Raw genomic sequence first — 20,560 nt, forward strand, 5'->3', positions numbered from 1 at the left:
TTTAATTCAACCTCCCCAACACGCAGCAAAGCAGGACTTGGTGTCCGTTGTCCTGGTTAATGGCAAAAGCTTCTATGATGTCCTGCTCATCAAGGTATCATCACGTGTGACGTGTATTCCTTGTTTTTGCGTACTGTCTTTGAATGTCTCTCGCTGAGCGTGTTACTTATTCTTGAGTGATTCTCTCTCCTTAACTTGATTTCAGGCCACGTCCACATGTCGTATTTATGTCCAGCAATCACACCATGAGCAATGGACTGTGGAGCTTTGACCCAGGTGCTAAACATGCCGCGGCCTTTAGAAGCAAAATGTGTGCAGGCAAAACAAAACGCACGGTCTATAGTCATCTAGTACTCCTAACAAGTATATTGTTTGTAACATTGCTGATTAAATTTGTATTTGAATTTGTATTTCTTGCCTCTGTATTTTCTTAATATATGTGGTCTCGGTCCATTACTGACTGATTGCGGTCAGATACTGTGTGGCGCCCGTACCACTGCATCTCAGGGTAGAGGCGAGCTGGTGCTGTTGCTGCGGGCCGTTCTCCACCATCTCAATCCTCCCAGTAGTCGTTAGACCGAACACGATCCTCGCTGCTGTTCTGCTCCTCTGTTTTGTCAACTACATTGTTGGGGACATCAGTTTTGGCCGTTTTAATTGGTGTTAGCAGTGATTTACATTGACATACGACAAACTCCTCCACTTTCGAGCCATGTTCCACTTGAGCATACTAGCTGTTCACCGCCTTATGAAAGCAACCCCTGACCCTTCACCCCGACCCCTGACCCCTGACATGCTCCCCCAAGACTTACCATTTAGTTTACTTGTTGTACTTGCTAAAAGTCAATAAAAATATCATCTGAAAAGTTTGAGATACACTATTGTTGAGAATGCAACAACTTTATTCATCCAAAACATTATAAAGAAATCCTTATTTGTGAAGTAGAAAATATTCATAGTACAACGTCTCCCTCCAAATTTTGTGGAAGAAAATTTTAAGTGCCAAAAAATAGAAATCCAGGGAAGTACTTCAAAGGTTTCCTGAAGTGCAATACTTTACTTTTACTGCACGTTGTCACTTCATCTGGATGTTTAAAAACTGCTTCAGCAACAACAGAGGCTCTGAAAGAAAACTTCTTTAGTCCATGGACACCTTTCAATGCATTACATTTTTTGACAATTTTTGACATCTTTTGACATCTTTACATTGATTTTCTGAGTGGATGAGTGTTTCTACAGACTTCTGACCCCACATGTACCCATCAGTGTCCCGTGCCTCTCTTCTTTGTCCTGACAATGCATGTTCTCTCATGCCCATCTTATTTCCAGCTTGCCGGGCAGCAGACCCCTCTGCAGTTGTTGCCCTCTCCCACCGCCCCCCCCACCCCCCGACCCCCCCTTCACCTCCCTCTTCCCCTATTCTTTACTGCAGGGCAGGGAATGCCCACCTATTTGTGATGTTCCCATCCAATGAGGGGTGAGCACATGGCAGACAAGCACCAATGAGGCCACTTTTTCATCTGTATAAAACTTTTCGGGACAGTTTACCAGGTTGCACTTTCTGTCAGTCCAGGACTCTGAGAGGAGAGCAACAGCTCAGAGAGAGAGAGAGGGGGCAGAGAGAGAGCAAGTGTGAACGCAGGGGGGTCGCCACTATTTAATCCCAATCCCACACTTCAAGAAAGTGGTGGGTGAACGTAGCTTCATTTGTTTTGAGTTTCAGTATCAGGCCAGCTGGGCCCCTCAGATTAATGTCTGTGTTTTTTTTTTGCTTTATCCTTTCATGCTGAAGCGTCTCCGTTTCAGCGAGGATGGAGAACGCACACATGAAAGAGACACCGGACATTCTGTCCTACTTTAGCGTCACTGAAGAAAGCGGCCTGTCGCCCGAGCAGGTCAAGAAGAACCTGGAAAAGTATGGCTTCAACGGTAAGGCAGCGAGAGAGATGGATGGATGACTGGAGGGAAGAGTTTGGATAGAGCACTGCAGAGTAGAAAGAAAGAGTAGGAATTAATGAAGTGACCCAGAGGATGGGAGGTCCAGGAGAAGGAACACACATGTATCATTTCATTGGATTAAACTGAGAGAGATGGGAGATTATAGAGGCAGAAACTCGGTGTGAAATGGTAGAAACAGACGCCGAGGGAGGGAGACAGAGGATATAAAGAAGAGAAGTAGTTTGGGTTTTGAAAGCTGACAGGTGAACCAGCACTGTGTGTGACAGTGATGATGATGATGATGGTCTAATTAAAGGAAACTATCTGACTGACACAAAGGGGAGTTATGTTTGTGCGGCAGGTGCATCAGGGCGTCGGGTTTCTGACAGCTGCTACCGGTTTTAGTTTAGATTGAGAATAATTTATTTGTACTTTGAAACGGAGTGAATTTAAATGAGAGGGTTCATTCTTGACTCAAGGTCAATCTACTTCATTTGTCCTACTCCCATGAAGTTTGCTCAGTTGTCATGATCTTCAGACAGAAGCTATGTGAGGCAGTGAAATGCAACACGATGCTCCAGACAAGGAAAGTTTGAGTTTGGAACTGAGTTTTGTCTTTCAGACAACAAACACACTATCTGTATCCAAGAGGTCTTTTTCACAGACACTTAAACTTGTCACAGCAGGGTTAGTACAGTACAGGGGTTATGAATAATTATATACAGTTTAAAGTTGGGGCCAAGTGTCCCAGTAAGCCATGGCCCTGGAACTGGGACATTGAACACTCAATAACCTAAGCAGCAAAAGTGTGTTTGTGAGCGTGCATATTATAGTAAACTTGTTCTTTTTATTGTTGTATTGTTATTAATTGCTGTTCAGGCAGGTTGCAGTGACCCTTTGTTTGGTGTGGAGCACCTCAGCTGACAGAGAGAGAGACTGTAATTTCTGTGTTTTGATTCCTGGATGATGTAAAAGTGAAAACTGTTGAAATTTTTACTCTGCAAATGTAAAAGATCTTATGCAGTAAATGTCATGGTGTGCCTTATTTATGTTCCCTGTCTTTCTTCACCAACAGAGCTGCCAGCGGAGGAGGGTGAGTCCACTTTACGCCACCTGCTTTTCAATTATTCATGTTTCAATCGCATGTTCCCGTTGATGGGAGAGTACCGTCCGCACAGACCTGCTCCCCTCACTTCCTGTGATGACAAGTCACTTAGTGATTTGTTTAACCCCTGTCATTGGCTTCTTACTCTGTACACTCAGTGTGCCAGAGGTTTGGAGATAGACAGTCGCCCAAACCACTAATAATATGTTCACACCTTACACCGTTCAAGAAATGAGTGTTTCAATGTCCAATCATTTCCTGCGGGCATGAAGATGATTTATGATATGGTGTCTATGTTTATTGAGCTTTTAAACACACGCTGACATTGTCATTGTAGCTGATGTAGCAGCCCAAAGACAAGCGAGGAAATCTGAGATAGATAGATAGATAGATAGATAGATAGATAGATAGATAGATAGATAGATAGATAGATAGATAGATAGATAGATAGATAGATAGATAGATAGATAGATAGATAGATAGATAGATAGATAGATAGATAGATAGATAGATAGATAGATCAAAGATAGATAGATAGATAGATAGATAGATAGATAGATAGATAGATAGATAGATAGATAGATAGATAGATAGATCGATAGATAGATAGATAGATAGATAGATAGATAGATAGATAGATAGATAGATAGATAGATAGATAGATAGATAGATAGATAGATAGATAGACAGACAGACAGACACATTGTTGAATGTGATGTTGTGTATCTTCTTCAGGAAAGAGTATCTGGGAGTTGGTGGCGGAGCAGTTTGAGGACCTGTTGGTCAGAATCCTGCTCCTGGCCGCCTGCATCTCGTTTGTGAGTTTGTTCATATTTTCCTTTCCATGATATAAATCATTTGTAATCTTTTTGGAGTACTGTTTGTCACGATGAAAAACACATACCACATTATGTACATGAACGGATCCTGCAGACATTCAAGAACATAGTTATCATCATCTAATGGTGAAAAGATGTTCGTTCTAAATTGGGTAAAAGAGCTTCATGTTAGATCAGTGATGTAGTTCTTCCTCTATTTTACATTTACTTTACTTACAGTGGCTCCTTAAATGCAGTAACTCGGCAACTGAGTCCAAACAAAACATAACACTCGGATGACTAGACAAAAGAGAAAAAATGGCCAGGACATGTCTTTCATAGGATAACTGTAACCTTTTCTTTCATTTCAAGCAGCATACTGTATTTTTCATTAGTTTCTCCTTAAAACTGTTGCATAATTTTCCATATCAGAAAATAATTTCCAGGTCGAGAAAAATCCAATCTGAGCTATAAACAATATTTTGAGAAGATTGTATATTTGATCAATTCAGCACAGTTTATTAAAAAAAAAAAAAAAAAAACAGCATGCAGCATATTGAAGCTGAGCAGGGAGAAGGTAATATCAACCCTTCATCAAAGTCTGTCAACAATCTAATGGTGATGTTTAGATTTCAGTTATATTCGGGTTAATATTTCGATCAGACTAAAAATCCTGAGAGAATCACGCTGCATATTTGCTGCTAAAAGTTGTCACTGTATCAAAGCATGATGAAATGTTAATGAACCACCAACCAGACAGAACTGGAACAAATCTGATAACATCAAGAACAAGATACGAGATTACAAAAGAGTATGTTCAAGGACGATTAAGAATCTGACTGTACAAGTGAGCTACAGTGATGAGCTGTGAGCTGCATCTTCTCTGACCCCAGTTTTCTTTGTGATTATACACACACACACACACACACACACACACACACAGGCTGACAAATACAGCATGTACATCACCGAGTTCTTAAATTACATTTGGACTCACTCTCATTTACACAAGGAATCCCTCTCTCTGTCATGCCTCCCTCGCTGTCGCTCTCTCCAAAACAGTTTTGCTCACATTGTCTTAATCCTCGATCTCTGCCCTCAGGCGTCCCTGCACAGCTGTCACGATGGCCTTAGAAGGCCTGACGGCTGTCTGTGTGCAACAGAGAGAGCGAGAGAAAGAGAAAGACAGGAAGAGAGAGGCAGCGAGTGTGTGTGAGCACATATGCATGGCGGGAGCTTTATTTTAAGAAAGTCTCAAGCCAGGACGAGAAACTGTATCCTTGGACAAAGGTCAGGGAAGGAACGAGGGATGGCTCGCGGCAGCAGGAGAGAGTGAGAGACAGCCAGAGAGGGAGAGGGTCGGGGGATTGGGTTGCACAATGGCATTGTTTGTTGCAATGACAAACGAGAGTGAACGATTCACAGTCGTATATGGTTTCTAAAAGAGAGAACACTAAATACTGCAAATACACGGTCGTCCTATTCATACACACAGGAATGTTCTGCCACTGCAACGTGCTGACAGACTGTGACGCTCGTTCTGGAGATCGATTGTGTCTTTGAAGAGAAGCAAGGTGAAGACAGACTGGAGAGAGTCAGCAATCAAGCCTATTTTTAAAAAAGGGGGGGAGAGAAGATGGAGGATGAAAAGTAGATAAGTAGAATATGGTGCTGAGCGAAAAATCTGAACGCTACAAGAGAAAGATGGGGAGGACTCGACTCTTTTCTCGCAGGTTATGTCTGTGCTCCGCTGGCCTGCAACTAATCTGTGTCAATGTCAACACAAGCCTTTCCGAAACAGTAACATGGGACTCGCAGGGGCGCACACGTGTTGCACACTATAGGTTTGGAAAAGAGCCACGTGTCGAGGACAGATTTCACACATAGGAAGACACAAGATACAACAGTGGCAAAGTGAAAATGTCATTCGATCCACAGATGCTTCATAACTGTCATAAATAGCTCCTCGCCGTGACAAATTTATGTTTATGTTTTATGCTAGTCAGCAGTAAAAGATAATGCTGTCATCCTGAGCAACAGGTGCACAACAAATGTAAAGACACTTACAGCATCAAAGGCTTAGCAACAGCAGTAATGTCGTATTTGAACTCTTAATGAAGGAGTCGGTGTCATTAAACGAACCTCTTCAGTCCAAACATACACACAATGGATCCAGCATTACAAATCAATAATTATTTCTAACAACAGAATTTAAATATACTCATTACTTATGTAATGCAAGTGGCAGTTTTAATGCCACTATACAAAAGCACGGGGCTCTTAGGTTTGAGTATTTTACACAACGTATGCATTTTCTTTATATTTTTTATATTAGCAGAAAAATGGTGGAAACTTTCCATCATAAGAAATTATGTCTATAAATTGCAATTTTTTGTTTTGTTTTGTTTACTTTTTGTCCGACAGTCCCAAATAACATTGAAATTCTTGAAAAAAAAAATCTCACTATATTTACTGCTTTAATCAGTGTTTTAAACGATGAACTGATCAAACAGTTTACTTTGTCAATCAGCTAATTGATTGATTAACAGTTTTAGCAAAGCATCATAGAGTTTCACAGAGGTGTTAGATTTTTGTAAAGAGTGTCTATCCGAACATTCGGCACAATAAGGAGGGAGATCAGAGTTTGAGGGGTTTAAGTTTGGAATTTTTAAGTAAATATATTGACCCCAATATTAAGGTGAACAGATGATACAAAATATTGATATTTGATTCCAGTACAAATGCTAAACATTCTCTATTTTTTGTCACTAAAATGTGAAGATTTTCTTTTATTTCATGATATATTGAGTTGCTTTTGGTTCCAGAATGGTCGTTAGATAAAACATTTTAGGAATTGATGAATGTAATGATTGTCTATAATAGTTGGAGCGCTGCTGGCCTGGTTTTTCATGATGTGTTCTTTTTTTGTTTTTTTAAACACAGGCAGTGATGGACTGGTAATGAGGTTCAGCAAAATTAGAAGTTTGAAACTTCTGTGGTTGTTCAGACTTCACAGAAACCTTATAAACACCATAAACTAAATGGTATGTTTCTTCAAATACTAACTGTCCATCTGTCTTTGTGTCTCAGGTTCTGGCCTTGTTTGAGGAAGGCGAAGAAACTGTCACTGCCTTTGTCGAGCCCTTCGTCATCCTCCTCATCCTCATTGCAAATGCTATCGTTGGTGTCTGGCAGGTTAGTAAACACACACACACACACACACACACACACACACACACACACACACACACACACACACACACACACACACACACACACACAGGAACAATTGCAATCACAAGGACACACACCTGCCCCTGAATGCTGTCTTTTACACACGCACCTAAATAGACTCATATACTTAGTAACAGTCACACTCAATAAATCACACACATCAGCGGCCTGTTCAGGCCTCATTGTCCTTTACACGCACTCCTTCCTCTGATTAGCTGCGATACAGTTCAAGGGAAGAACAAGAGGCATTACGTCAGTCAAAAGGTTAAAAGGTTAAGCCAACAGGGCGAGTGCAGCGGAGTGGGGAGAGGGAGTGAGGGAGGGAGTGGGGGGAGTGGGGGGGGGGGGGGGGTGACGTACTGGGACATGTCCTGATTTTCAAGGGTCAAGCTGCAGTCTCCCTCATTACAATCCACAGTAAAAATACAGAGGGACAATCACGTTACCACAAGCCTGTTGTGTGTGTGTGTGTGTGTGTGTGTGTGTGTGTGTGTGTGTGTGTGTGTGTGTGTGTGTGTGTGTGTGTGTGTGGTGGGGGAGTCCATATCAACTCAGCGGCAGTCATTTGGAAACTATGCACAAGGATTCACACATGGGGGGTATGAAGGAGAACGGCGAGAGGGAGGGCAGCTGGCATAAGTCGGGCTTTACACTTTGAGGCGGTCGGGGGCAGCCTTGGAAGAAACCACAGACTGAACCCAACGTCGGCCCGTTACACTGCTCGGACCAACCTGTTGTTCAGTTTCAGGCTGCTCCCACTGCTGGATAGCACACACTGATGCGCACTAAAGATTTGTTGAATGTCAAACAATTATACATTTTTAAATTAAAAAATAACATGTTATCATTTAGAATTTCAAGGTTGATGTACTTTAATGTGGTAGCAAATCAGGAAAACCTCTTCATACGATAATTTTGACTTAAGCGAGATGAAAACATCGCTCTGTTTGAACAGCTTAGACTCAGCAGACATTTTGGAGGGGAACCGTTTTGTTCTGCATTTGTTGTTCTGCTACCTCTGCATACGCTATAAATATAGATGTTGCGCTCCTTTTTGCTGTTAAAGACGGATAGTGGTTGTTGTAAAGGAGTTCATGGTACCAAAATGACCTCATGTTTTGTTTTGGGTGCTTTGTTTTGCAACAGGAGCGCAATGCAGAGAGCGCCATCGAGGCCCTGAAGGAGTACGAGCCCGAGATGGGGAAAGTTTACCGGTCAGACAGGAAGAGCGTGCAGAGGATCAAGGCCAGGGAGATCGCTCCTGGTGATGTGGTGGAAGTTTCCGGTAAGTCATGGAAGGATTATTTACACCAAGTCCATTCAGCCACCTGGTGTAGGAGGCACAATTGTGATTAACCCCTTCAGACGACATCTCAGCTCACATTATAATGGGTTCAAATAAGGACAGTCGCTGTAATTTCAGTGTACAAAAAAGCTGTATGACCCGGAGCAATTTTTTTTTTTTTTTTTTTAAGTAAGCTGGCTGTGGCTATGCGGGGGGAAAGGTCAAAACATGTATCCTAAAAAGCTCTCTATACAACTCAATATTCACGGACTAGTTCAGGTTTCCTGATGCAGCACGGTTAAACAACTTCATGCATTGACTTTTACCATTAAGATCAGCAGGAAATCAGGAAATCTAAATTTAAGTACATTTTTTGTATTTTCAGTGGTGACCACTTGTATCTAAAAGTCAAATCGTTCATACAATGCATATTATAGAAGATTACATACTAGTTTATTTTCCATTTTTGGGACACATACTTGTTGTTGCAAAAATCGTCTCCATGGCTTATCTGATTTCAGTTAAGAGAATTCAGAATCATGTTTGACTCCTAGTTTGATATAAATAAGATCACTGGTGACCTGTTGTACTAGAAACCTAAAGACTGGCTCTGGTTTGGTCTTTGTGAGATTCTCATCATGCTGAATCACTGTCTGCTCAAATGCTGTCACATGCACGTGTGAGAGTACTTGATGTCCTTCAAAATGAACATGGGCCCTTTTATGGCAGTCCCAGAGGAAAGGGGGTGGAGTCTGAAGAGGAACTTTCTGCTTGAGTGTTCATGCACTTGACGGACTCGCTCCTCTGTTCCTCCCTGTCGCTCTGTTTGCTGTACACCTGTTCTTTTCATTTCATGATCGCCCCAAGGTCTCCCTCTCCCTCCAACTCTCACTGTGGTATCAGTTTTCAACAACAACACTATCAGTGCAAAGTGCTAACACCAGACAATCAACCCGGCCCACCCCACCTCCCACCCCCCCCCTCCATCCAATCCTGCAGTCAGATTGTTATGAAGCTCTTTGTATTGTAATACAAAAGGAGTATATATAGCTTTCTAAAAAATTATTTCAATGAAGTCTCTGTTTTTATGTGTTTCTCTGTGTGCTGCTGTACGGAAACTAGTTGGTGACAAAGTTCCAGCTGACATCAGGCTCATCTCCATTAAGTCTACAACCCTGCGTGTGGACCAGTCCATTCTTACTGGTATGTGTTTCATCACAGTAAGACAATTAAAGGGTCTTTTCCAAGTCTGCCACCAATCAACCCAACACTCATGTCTGTAGGTGAGTCTGTGAGTGTGATCAAACACACCGAAGCCGTCCCCGACCCCCGAGCCGTCAACCAGGACAAGAAGAACATGCTCTTCTCTGTGAGTGTTTTTCCTGCTTCCTGCTTTCTTTTACCACCATTTGATCTTCATTTTTATATCAAACCGACTCCACTGGCTGACTCATTCTCCCTGTTTTTCTTATTGAACCTCGCTCCTTATTTCATCAACCTTCACAGCAGACATTTTTACTGGTCTTATTTGGAAAAGTAAAGGTGTAACTAAGCGCAATGAAATATTTTAACGGTCGGTTCAGGTGGCATTTCATCATCATTATGCCGTTTGTTTATGTTATTAGTGACACCGGTGCCTTTCCAGCTATGACAAATCAAAAAGTAAAAAAAACTGGGCAGAGTATGAACTGATGACAAACCTTTTATAAAGATGCAGATTTATTTACTGTCATTTTTGAAGAACTACAGGATTATGCACTTTAAAATAATTTCTAAATAAAGCACTCAGCTCAGGTTGATAAAAAAAATATCCCTTTTATAAGCGAGGAAGAACGTAGCTTCACTGCTTAGCTCATAAGCTGTATTATTCTAGAAAACACCTGCAACCACACACCATGCAAATATAAACATGTTAATATGCCCACATGATAATGTTAACATGCTAATGGATAGCAGATATACAGTCATTTCTACATTGTCACCGCTTTATGTTAGCCGCTTAGCACTAAACACAAAGGCCAGCTGAGGCTGACGTCCTTGGTTTTGCTGCATAAGAGAGGTTCAACCTTTGACCTCATGATGGAGGAAGAGGAAAAGTCAGGTTGATAACCATCCAGCAGTTGTAATATGTAGTCATATAAGACCTCAGGGTACCAATTAGATCATTAAGATTCATGAATGTCTGGAGAAAACTGCATGGCAGGCCATCCGATAGTTGTGAGGGAATTTCTACTCGCCTGGACAAACAACTTTCTAACATCTGTCTCTCTCTCTCTCCGTCTCGTCTCTCTGTTCAGGGCACTAACATTGCTGCTGGTAAAGCCATCGGTATCGCTGTTTCCACCGGTGTCTCCACCGAGATCGGTAAGATCCGTGACCAGATGGCCGCCACCGAGCAGGAGAAAACCCCTCTGCAGCAGAAACTGGACGAGTTTGGAGAGCAGCTCTCCAAGGTGGGTGACACAGGAAGCACTTCCGAAACAGAATCACCTCAGGGCCAGTTTAAGACCTAATTTTGCTGACTTAGATGGAAAATTTGCACCTTAAATATAACAACGCTCCAACGAATGTCTCACACATCCCTCTGGCTGCTCGTCCACCAGGTCATCTCCCTCATTTGTGTGGCCGTGTGGATAATCAACATTGGCCACTTCAATGACCCTGTCCACGGAGGCTCCTGGTTCCGTGGTGCAATCTACTATTTCAAGATTGCTGTGGCTTTAGCTGTGGCTGCCATCCCTGAAGGTAAACCCCACGGATCCATGTTTGGCCAAGAGGATTATCATATCTAATATTCATGTCCATGTAACTCGTCTATATGTTGCTGCTTCCAGCCTATTCAAAATCGTCTTTGTCATGTTGAGTTCATCTATGATCTGTCCAGTTTTATTTTCTTACCACTAACTGAGAGAGAGAGTTGGTGGCTGTATTTGGTGGAGTGCTTTCAGCCAGCTGGGATATCCACTTCATCAGTGTGTCCTGCTGAGTCTGCTTTTTCTGGTATAGTCGTAAGAAGCATCTTTACCAGGTGCCTAAACTACTTTATCATGATCCTCTGTTTGTCACACACAGGGAGTCTTACATTCTTCTGGTCCCAACTCTGAGAATATAGATAAGATATGGACGTTTAGATGATAAATCAATAGCTTTCAGAGGGTCATCATTGTAACTCCTCCACTCTTGAGTTTTGCAGGTTTTACCAAGTTGAATTGAAGACTTTTTAACATCTTTTTAATACCACAAAGAAAGACATTTATTTTCTGCTTCGTGATCATACGGGCCGAAGTATTATGAAACCCTGTTGGGACAATTTGGCCTGGAGTTATTTATCACAGTATAACATGTTGCAGTATTTTGTGAAAAAAAACAACCGTTACTAATGATATAATTACTTAAATTTCTGTGACATTGACACAGATAAGTCTCAGAAAATGGATGAAAGCATTGACAAATGAGGACAAATGAGGGGGAAAAAAATACAAATAAATTAACTTTTGGATCCCTTTGAAGTGAATTCAGTTAACACAATTCAAAATTCGGAAGAACTGTTACCTTGTTTGTTGTCTCGTGAATGTGACTGATTACATTTTCTGGTAAAAAACAGTTTAAGATTTGGAAGTTCGTAATCCTCCCCGTCACACTGCAGTCAGCTGTACTGCCAACGCTCATCAGAGATCACAGCCTCATGATGCCATAAGGACAACATCATCGGCAAACACAGATACCATTATAATGTCACTGAACTGGACTCTCTCCAGACCTTCTCCACTCCATTGTCACAGTTCATTTTTGCCAAGAATCTGAACACAGATCTCCGTCCAAGTGCAGGAGGACTGAGCAGCTCTCAGCGGCCCCTCCCTCCACAGCAATAGATTCGGAGAACGCAGTAATTCAGGTGTCCTCCAGTCGATGTGTTAAGGACTGTGTAGGGACCACCACTATTATTAGCCTGGCCAGCGATACAGTCCCTACCGTCCAGGTGGTTTTGGCACATGTCAGATCAGTTGTTCTTGTCCCTTGGTTCTTTGGCTTTAGACGTTCCTCATGTTTTTGTCCAACTTTCAACCCGTCCTCGCTGTTTAAAAACAGCCTGATTGTGTATTTAATTTATCACCTCGTTGCTTCATCTCTCCCTCTGCCCACCGCAGGCCTGCCCGCTGTCATCACCACTTGCCTGGCACTGGGAACACGTCGTATGGCCAAGAAGAACGCCATCGTCAGAAGCCTGCCGTCCGTAGAGACCCTGGGCTGCACCTCAGTCATCTGCTCCGACAAGACCGGCACCCTCACCACCAACCAGATGTGTGTCACCAAGGTGGGTTCACTCACATGTGCACAAATAAACCTACATGCATTTTCAGTCAATCGATAGATACGATCAATTGCGATAACTTTGGTTTTTGTCATGTTTCCGTGCAGATGTTCATCATTGATAAAGTCGATGGTGACAGCATTTCCCTCGGCCAGTTTGACATTTCGGGGTCAAAGTACACCCCCGAGGGAGAAGTGTAAGTGACCAAAGAGTTGGAAATGAACGAACAGACCATGATCACTGTGACCCGTTCTGAACACAGAGTGTTTCTGTCACATCTTTTCTACCAGTACGAAGGGTAACATGATGGTGAAGTGCGGACAGTACGACGGACTGGTTGAGATTGCAACCATCTGCGCTCTGTGCAACGACTCTTCTCTGGACTACAATGAGGTCTGCAGAGCACTCGGAATTTATTACGCTCATTTATGTTTTGCGTGTGTCAAACAACAAATACGCTGCCTTTCTTTAATTCCTTCTTTCTCTCCATAATGCAGTCCAAGGGGATTTATGAGAAAGTGGGGGAGGCCACTGAGACGGCCCTGAGCTGTTTGGTGGAGAAGATGAACGTGTTCAACACTGAAGTGCGTGGTCTGTCCAAGGTGGAGAGGGCCGACGCTTGCTGTTCTGTAAGTGCATAAAAGATGTCATACAGTATGTAGCGAGTTATTCTACGACATTTCCAACATTTAAGTTTTTACACTTTTAAATTCATTTTTCCAGCCTCATCCATTAGAATTAAACAACCTTAAATGCTAATATTTGGTTATATAGTTCCCTTAAATTCTTCAAATCAGTTCAGTGTTTTGCACCCTATTCATTTGGTTTTACGCCCGATAATTTTACTACTTTGGTTTACTTTTCATTCCAGATGCATCAGGAAGCTGTTTTCAGAAAAAAGTTCTAATAACTCATTTTACAGTACCTGCACAGTACCAGACTGAAGACAGACAAACGTAATGGTGATTAAAGCAGAGCATTAGCAGCTAAATAGTCAGGTACTTCCCTCAGGAGAAAAAAAAAACTTTTAGAAGTTGCCAGAAACACAGCGTGAAATAACTGCTAATGTTGCTCCAGGATTCCTGGAAGTGTAAATGAGCGAACAAGTTAAGGATGACAATATGTCAGTATTATAGTACTACCTCCCAGTAAGCCCAGAAAACACATGAATCTGGTTTAATGTTTAAAGTGTTAATAGGAAACATAAACAGTTGCTTAGCTGGCGGTGCTTGACTCCAGGGTGAGGTTTGATCTTTTTGACCCTCCTTCAGTTCACCTTGTCTTCTCTCACTTCCTGACAGGTTATCAAGCAGCTGATGAAGAAGGAGTTCACCCTGGAGTTCTCCAGAGACAGAAAGTCCATGTCAGTGTACTGCTCTCCTGCCAAGTCCGCCAAGGCTCCTGTGGGAAACAAGATGTTTGTCAAAGTGAGTGAGGGACACGGCACACACACAAAGGGGTTTTTACCAAGATATATTCAAGCAAAGGGATTCTGTAAAGGCCTCAGATGAGACATTGTCATGAACGATCATCATAAATACGGAAGACAAATATGTGTTTAAGAAAGAGAACTGATTGTCTTTACTGTGTCATCAGGGCGCTCCAGAGGGTGTGATTGACCGCTGTGCGTACGTCCGTGTGGGCACCAGCCGTGTCCCGCTGAGCGGCCCGATCAAAGACAACATCCTGTCAGTCATCAAGGAGTGGGGCACCGGGCGCGACACCCTCCGCTGTTTGGCTCTGGCCACCTGCGACTCACCTATAAGGAAGGAGGAGATGAACCTGGAGGACTCCACCAAGTTTGCAGACTATGAGGTGGGTGAATGAAAAGTAAAGACACCACAGACATACAAACATACAGGATCCTACCTGGCTCCCGACATTATGTTTAACACGGAAATGTTGCAGTAGATCATTTTCTTGCTTCTGAGTTGGACATTAAACTTTTCACGTCCTTATTTCCAGACTGACTTGACCTTTGTGGGCTGTGTCGGCATGCTCGACCCTCCTCGTAAGGAAGTCATGAGCTCCATTGAGCTGTGCAGGGCTGCTGGCATCCGTGTCATCATGATCACTGGTCGGTACAATATCATACTCAGTGTTGTCAGTCTCAATCAAGCAAAGGTTGACGTCAGAACGGACTCAATCTTCCTTTTTACCCCTCCGTTTAGGTGACAACAAGGGAACAGCTGTGGCCATCTGCCGTCGTATCGGCATCTTCACTGAGGAGGAGGATGTCACTGGCAAGGCCTTCACCGGCCGTGAGTTTGACGACCTCAGTCCATATGATCAGAAGAAAGCCGTCCGAAAGGCTTGCTGCTTTGCCAGAGTGGAGCCGTCCCACAAGTCTAAGATTGTTGAGTTCCTGCAAAGCTTTGATGAGATTACTGCCATGGTGAGAAGAAAAAAACAACTGCTGTTGAGTTCATTGTTCTTCAAAGGGACCTCAATCATTTGATTTGAATGATACACACATTATTCCTCTTTGATTCCTTCTCCCCTTCAACCAGACCGGTGATGGAGTGAATGATGCCCCTGCCTTGAAGAAGGCGGAGATTGGCATCGCCATGGGCTCTGGCACTGCCGTTGCCAAGTCTGCCTCTGAAATGGTCCTGGCTGACGACAACTTCTCCTCCATTGTGTCTGCTGTTGAGGAGGGCAGAGCTATTTACAACAACATGAAGCAATTCATCCGCTACCTCATCTCCTCCAACGTAGGCGAGGTCGTCTGGTGAGTTCATCATACCCCACTTATGTGATATATATCCAGGCAGCAAAATAAAATGCACCCTTATTTTCATGAGACAATAACTCCAAACTAAGAAACTAATTTCCTCCTTCAGTATCTTCCTGACCGCCGCGCTGGGTCTGCCCGAGGCTCTGATCCCCGTCCAGCTCCTCTGGGTCAACCTTGTGACTGACGGTCTGCCCGCCACCGCGCTGGGCTTCAACCCCCCTGACTTGGACATCATGGGCAAAGCACCCCGCTCCCCCAAAGAGCCCCTCATCTCTGGCTGGCTCTTCTTCAGATATCTGACCATCGGAGGTACGTTCTCACTATTTTCATTCGGTCTCATCCACTAAAACACTTTAGGTGCTCTGTTATACCTATAAATCCCAAATTTAAGCGACAGTTCTTTACACTAAATATCACGTTTCACTCTTACAAACAAATAAAGTTCCTATCCACTGAGCAGTGTCTCACCTGGAGCCTTTGATTTGATTTGAGTACCGATACTGCAGATAAACTAGTACAATGACAATCTCCTTCAGTAGGTCTGAAAATGTCTTCCCTTTAAAAGAACGCTCCAATAACCACATGGGACTCAGAGCTGAAGTGCTCATCACAGCAGCGTCTCTAATTTTCATCCTACTGATGCTGTCGCCATGGTAACACATCCTCCTCCTGGGTATTGTGCCCCAAACTAAACATGTATTTCTTCAACAACATCATGAAAAAAAAAATTCCAGCAGACATTATGTTTATCCTCAAGATTTTGAATTTAAACGTCTTGTCACGAGAGTTGGTTAAAAATCTTTAAACATATGAATACGTCTTCCAGGTTACGTCGGTGCAGCAACAGTTGCAGCTGCTACCTGGTGGTTCTTGTACAGTGACGACGGCCCAATGGTCTCCTTCTATCAGCTGGTTAGTCTTACATTTCGGTTATTTGTGACCTTTTCTCACAAAATGTTCACCACGTAATGAACCTTTCATCCAAAACTACAACACCTCTTCACACGCACTCGTCGTGGAAGCCTCTCAAAAATAATATTTCAGAGAGTTAGAACTCGTGTTTCTATCTTCGCTGTCAGTCTCACTTCATGCAGTGCCACGAGGAAAACGAGGACTTTGATGGCGTCCGCTGTGAAGTGTTCGAGTCGGCTCCTCCGATGACCATGGCTCTGTCTGTGCTGGTCACCATCGAGATGTGCAACGCTCTGAACAGGTCTGACTACACTATGAGCCCGCACTGCATTGTGGGTACTTCCACCTGAGCACTAACCTCAACACTGTTGATAAAAAAAATAGGGGATATTTTGAGGTACTTGTACTTGAGTACTTCTATTTGATGCAATGTTATACTTCTATTCCACTACAATTAGAGGGAAGTATTTCTTTGCTGTATCACATTTATTTCGCAGCTCAAGTCAAATTCTCTTAAATGAAGATGTTACCGACAACCATAGTTAAGATATAAACACATTTCATCTTAAAAACATATTACCATGCAAACACAGAAGAAGCTAAACAATCACTGTAAGTTTCCTCGGTACATTTTCCTTCAGCTTTTACTGCATAATCAGTGTTTATTTTCACACCCTCTTGTTCTCGTACATTTTTATGCCTTCACTTCCACAGTTTTTCATATACTTTCGCACATTTTCAGTCTGCATTAACGTACTCCTCCGCCTTCCCATCCAACCACCTTCCTCCCCTCCCTCCCCTCCCTCCCCAGCTTGTCTGAGAACCAGTCCTTGGTGCGCATGCCCCCCTGGAGCAACCTCTGGCTGGTGGGCGCCATGACCCTCTCCATGTCCCTTCACTTCATGATCATCTACGTCGACCCTCTGCCCGTGAGTCCGGCCTCCTCTCCTCCTCTACTCCTCTCCTCCACTCCTCCTCCATACGCACCTCACCACGCTGCCTCTCCAACATCTGCGTTCTCTTCCACTTCCTCATTGCTTAAATACTCACAGGTGGTCGTTGCTCAGATCGCTGACAAATAGAGAAGGAAGTTCAGGTGGCGCACAATCAAACCAGCCGCAGCTCAGTGAACTCCTCAAACGGTGTCATGCAATCATGTTTTCTCAGTTTTTCAGAAATTACTTCACCCAGTTTTGAGATTCAATATCTAAACACCTCTATATTGTCTGTTTGAAATAAATCTAAGTGACCAATCAAACACAAATTCACAAGAGTCATCATGAATTTGATCTGACGTTTATTGATCTCCAGTTGCAACAATTAGAAACTACAACATATTCTTCACAGGGAATAACACAGATACCGTGTACAGATTACTATTTGCAAGGGTAATAATAGTCTTATAATAAAGTGTTATTAGTGTCTGCATAATTAATATATAACTGTGTATTACTGTGCATCCAGTCAGGCGGTTTTAACACGCTGCTGCTCTCGTCCACAGATGATCTTCAAACTCACTCACTTGAACGTGGAGAAGTGGATGGTGGTGCTGAAGCTCTCCTTCCCAGTCATCCTCATTGATGAGGTTCTGAAGTTTGTGGCCCGCACATACCTGGACGGTAAGATGAAAATGTCTTTCCATTTTTCTATCAGCTTAATGTACATACATATTGAAAAGAGCACATGTACAGGTTTCAGCACTCTGCATAATGCATGTCTTAAAAGAAGAAAAAAAAAAAAGGTTCGTGGGCTAATACATTTGCATTGTGAGTGTAGCTGTGATCAAGTTAGCTGGCTGTCATTAACTGCCAGTATAAACTGTTCTTAGTGTCACATACAGTATTGCACACTTGATGTTTATTGCTAGAAACTAGAAAATGTTAATTTAGCCTGCTGCTTAAAAAACAGATTTTAGATCATTGTGTAAGTGGAGTGCTGGTTAGCACATTTAACGTGCTCTCGCTGCTTTGCCTGAGCTTTTACTGTTACTAAACTAATGCTGTGTTTACAAATTAAATCATAATCAGCTTGTTACTGGATTATGTTGGATTATTTCTCCAACACATATTGGGAAAGAGTTTAACTAGAATTTAAGCAGCTAGTTGTACATTGGCACCAATCTGTTTCCCACTATGTGACACAACTGATAAGCATGTTTACTAAAAATGAGTAGGCCGTTATTGAGAGACAAATAGTTAGATGGACATTTGTGGATTGCTCCAATGTGTTTTCTTGTCAAAGGTTAACAGAGAAGAAGATTAATACCACTCATGTGTGTTGCAGCCAGTTAGCTTAGCATAGCATGAAGCAAGTCTGGCTCTGTCCAAAGGTCCAAAGGTCCAAAGGTAACAACACTCACCTGCGAGAACCTTTAACGCTCTCTAATCAACACGGCGCACCGTGTTTGTTTAGACTTTATGAGGGGGTTATGTGTGGGACTATTTCTTGACTCTGTGAAGTTGCTAGGCAACAAGCACAGACTCCACACAGTTACATCAAAAAAATCCTGCAAAAAAACCCTTCCCCAATAAAAACCAATTTAAAAAATGTTCTACATTCGTAATCGATCGGTGTTCGAGGTGCTGGGAGTTTGTTTTTGTTTTTGTTTTTTTTGGACAGCCTTCATACCCAGAGTGGCATACAATAGATCCCAACTCTTGGCAACAAAACTAATCACCAGATTTCACACAATGTCCAACTTCCTGTCCAACCCTTCAACAACTGTTGACTTAAACTTAACTTAAAAGTGACAAGCCTTTATTTTATCCATCCAGGGAAAGTCTAGAGGTGAAGTGCGGCAGAGAGCGGCTGAAGTGAAGAGAGCGTTGAGACACAGAGGACGGAGAGAAAAAGGCCGAGCGCTCCGACGATGTGAGAGCGTGCCAAAAGTCACTTGAGCGAAACCTCAAGTGGCACGAATACAAACGAAAACACGTAAACCATCTGAAAATACACCAAAAAAAAAAGCTGCAAAACATTTTTTCTGTGTATGTACTGAAAATAATATATAGTTAAGAGTTATAAAAACTATTCTGTGTTGATTTTATTCTTAAAGAATAAAGATAATGTATTAAAGAAATCGTCAACCTTGGATTTCAGTCTTGAGATTCCGGTGTCATTTTTTTGTGTGTTATTTTCTCTTGCTGGATGTTTGCCACCAGCTCATGACCCTAAAGGGTGATTTCACCAATGTTCAACAGCCTCTCTATCATTATAAGAAAAGTGTATCTACAGTATATGAAGCGTATCTCACTTTGTTCCATGCTCCGTTCAGTTTCATGTAAACTCGCCTTCATAAAAGTCCAGTTTATCCAACTTTGGAGGGTTTTGGAGGGAACAGGTAGTAAAGCTTTTTGAAGGTTTTCTTCTTTCTAGTGATTGAGACAAACGCTGCTCCTTTCAACTATCAAATCAAATCAACTATCCACATGATGCATGGCCTCGTTTTGACAACATATCTCCCCATCAAGTTGTGAAATTCCTCTTTAATGGAGCTTCTTTTGTCCAGCAGAGCCCAAAAGGAATTACAATGTGGTCATTAACAACCTTGTCTGACTGACAGTCATCAGCGTTTACAGCTGTTTGGTATTAACAGTCAACATCTGTTCACAACAAGTCCTCCAACCCATGATACCACAGACGTAGCTCGGTTGTTCCTAAATTCACGACCCTGGTCAGGTAATGGTTTGGGTAAACATCTTGTACATTGAAGTTACTACTTCCATAAAGTTATGCAACCGTCATCATCATGGCAATGTAACTGTATGTAGTAGTAAGCAGTGAACAAAAACAGACTTATGGGGCAAGTTTTTGACTTTGTTAGCAACATTTTTCTGCTCAGCTCAAACAAGAGCTCTTCAGGAAACGATCAACAGTCAAATAATTGTAAATATTGTGATAGACTGGTTTCTGTTGTTGGTGCTGTGATTAAAGTGTCATCTATAATTTAGTACTATTTCAATTCTTTTTTTTTCTTTTCTAGGATAGAACACAAAATTGGACTAAATTAAATTAAGTTAATTCTTTGAAACTTTGTTTCATTATCTGAGGGATTTCAGCCTTTTATGACATTCATGTAGGCAATTTTTTTAAGGTTGTATTTTAAGATTTAAAGAACAACATTATATATTCAAACTTATTGTATGAAATAATGCTGCGTAACAAATCGATTCAAATTCTAGCTCTCCATTTTCCAGTAAACCTGTCTGTGAACTTAAAA

General features: G+C 42.3%; 1 protein-coding gene across 1 annotated transcript; it reads left to right on the forward strand.

The window, feature by feature from the left end:
* The first annotated feature begins 1,561 nt into the window (after window positions 1-1,561).
* On the forward strand, window positions 1,562-19,439 carry atp2a1 (ATPase sarcoplasmic/endoplasmic reticulum Ca2+ transporting 1). Its single transcript, XM_069149755.1, has 25 exons — window positions 1,562-1,687; window positions 1,793-1,929; window positions 3,014-3,031; window positions 3,779-3,861; window positions 6,952-7,056; window positions 8,242-8,380; window positions 9,503-9,583; window positions 9,664-9,749; window positions 10,678-10,833; window positions 10,984-11,125; window positions 12,529-12,695; window positions 12,800-12,888; window positions 12,983-13,085; window positions 13,190-13,321; window positions 13,994-14,119; window positions 14,289-14,507; window positions 14,658-14,769; window positions 14,864-15,087; window positions 15,203-15,423; window positions 15,536-15,738; window positions 16,256-16,341; window positions 16,509-16,642; window positions 17,153-17,270; window positions 17,843-17,960; window positions 19,116-19,439. The coding sequence occupies exons 2-25, from the start codon at window positions 1,812-1,814 to the stop codon at window positions 19,124-19,126; spliced, it is 2,991 nt and encodes a 996-aa protein (XP_069005856.1). The 5' UTR covers window positions 1,562-1,687; window positions 1,793-1,811; the 3' UTR covers window positions 19,127-19,439.
* The last annotated feature ends 1,121 nt before the right edge of the window (window positions 19,440-20,560 follow it).

Source organism: Embiotoca jacksoni, unplaced genomic scaffold, assembly GCF_022577435.1.
Source record: "Embiotoca jacksoni isolate LCO1_2020_lvr unplaced genomic scaffold, fEmbJac1.0.p SCAF_15, whole genome shotgun sequence".
Taxonomy (NCBI): domain Eukaryota; kingdom Metazoa; phylum Chordata; class Actinopteri; family Embiotocidae; genus Embiotoca; species Embiotoca jacksoni.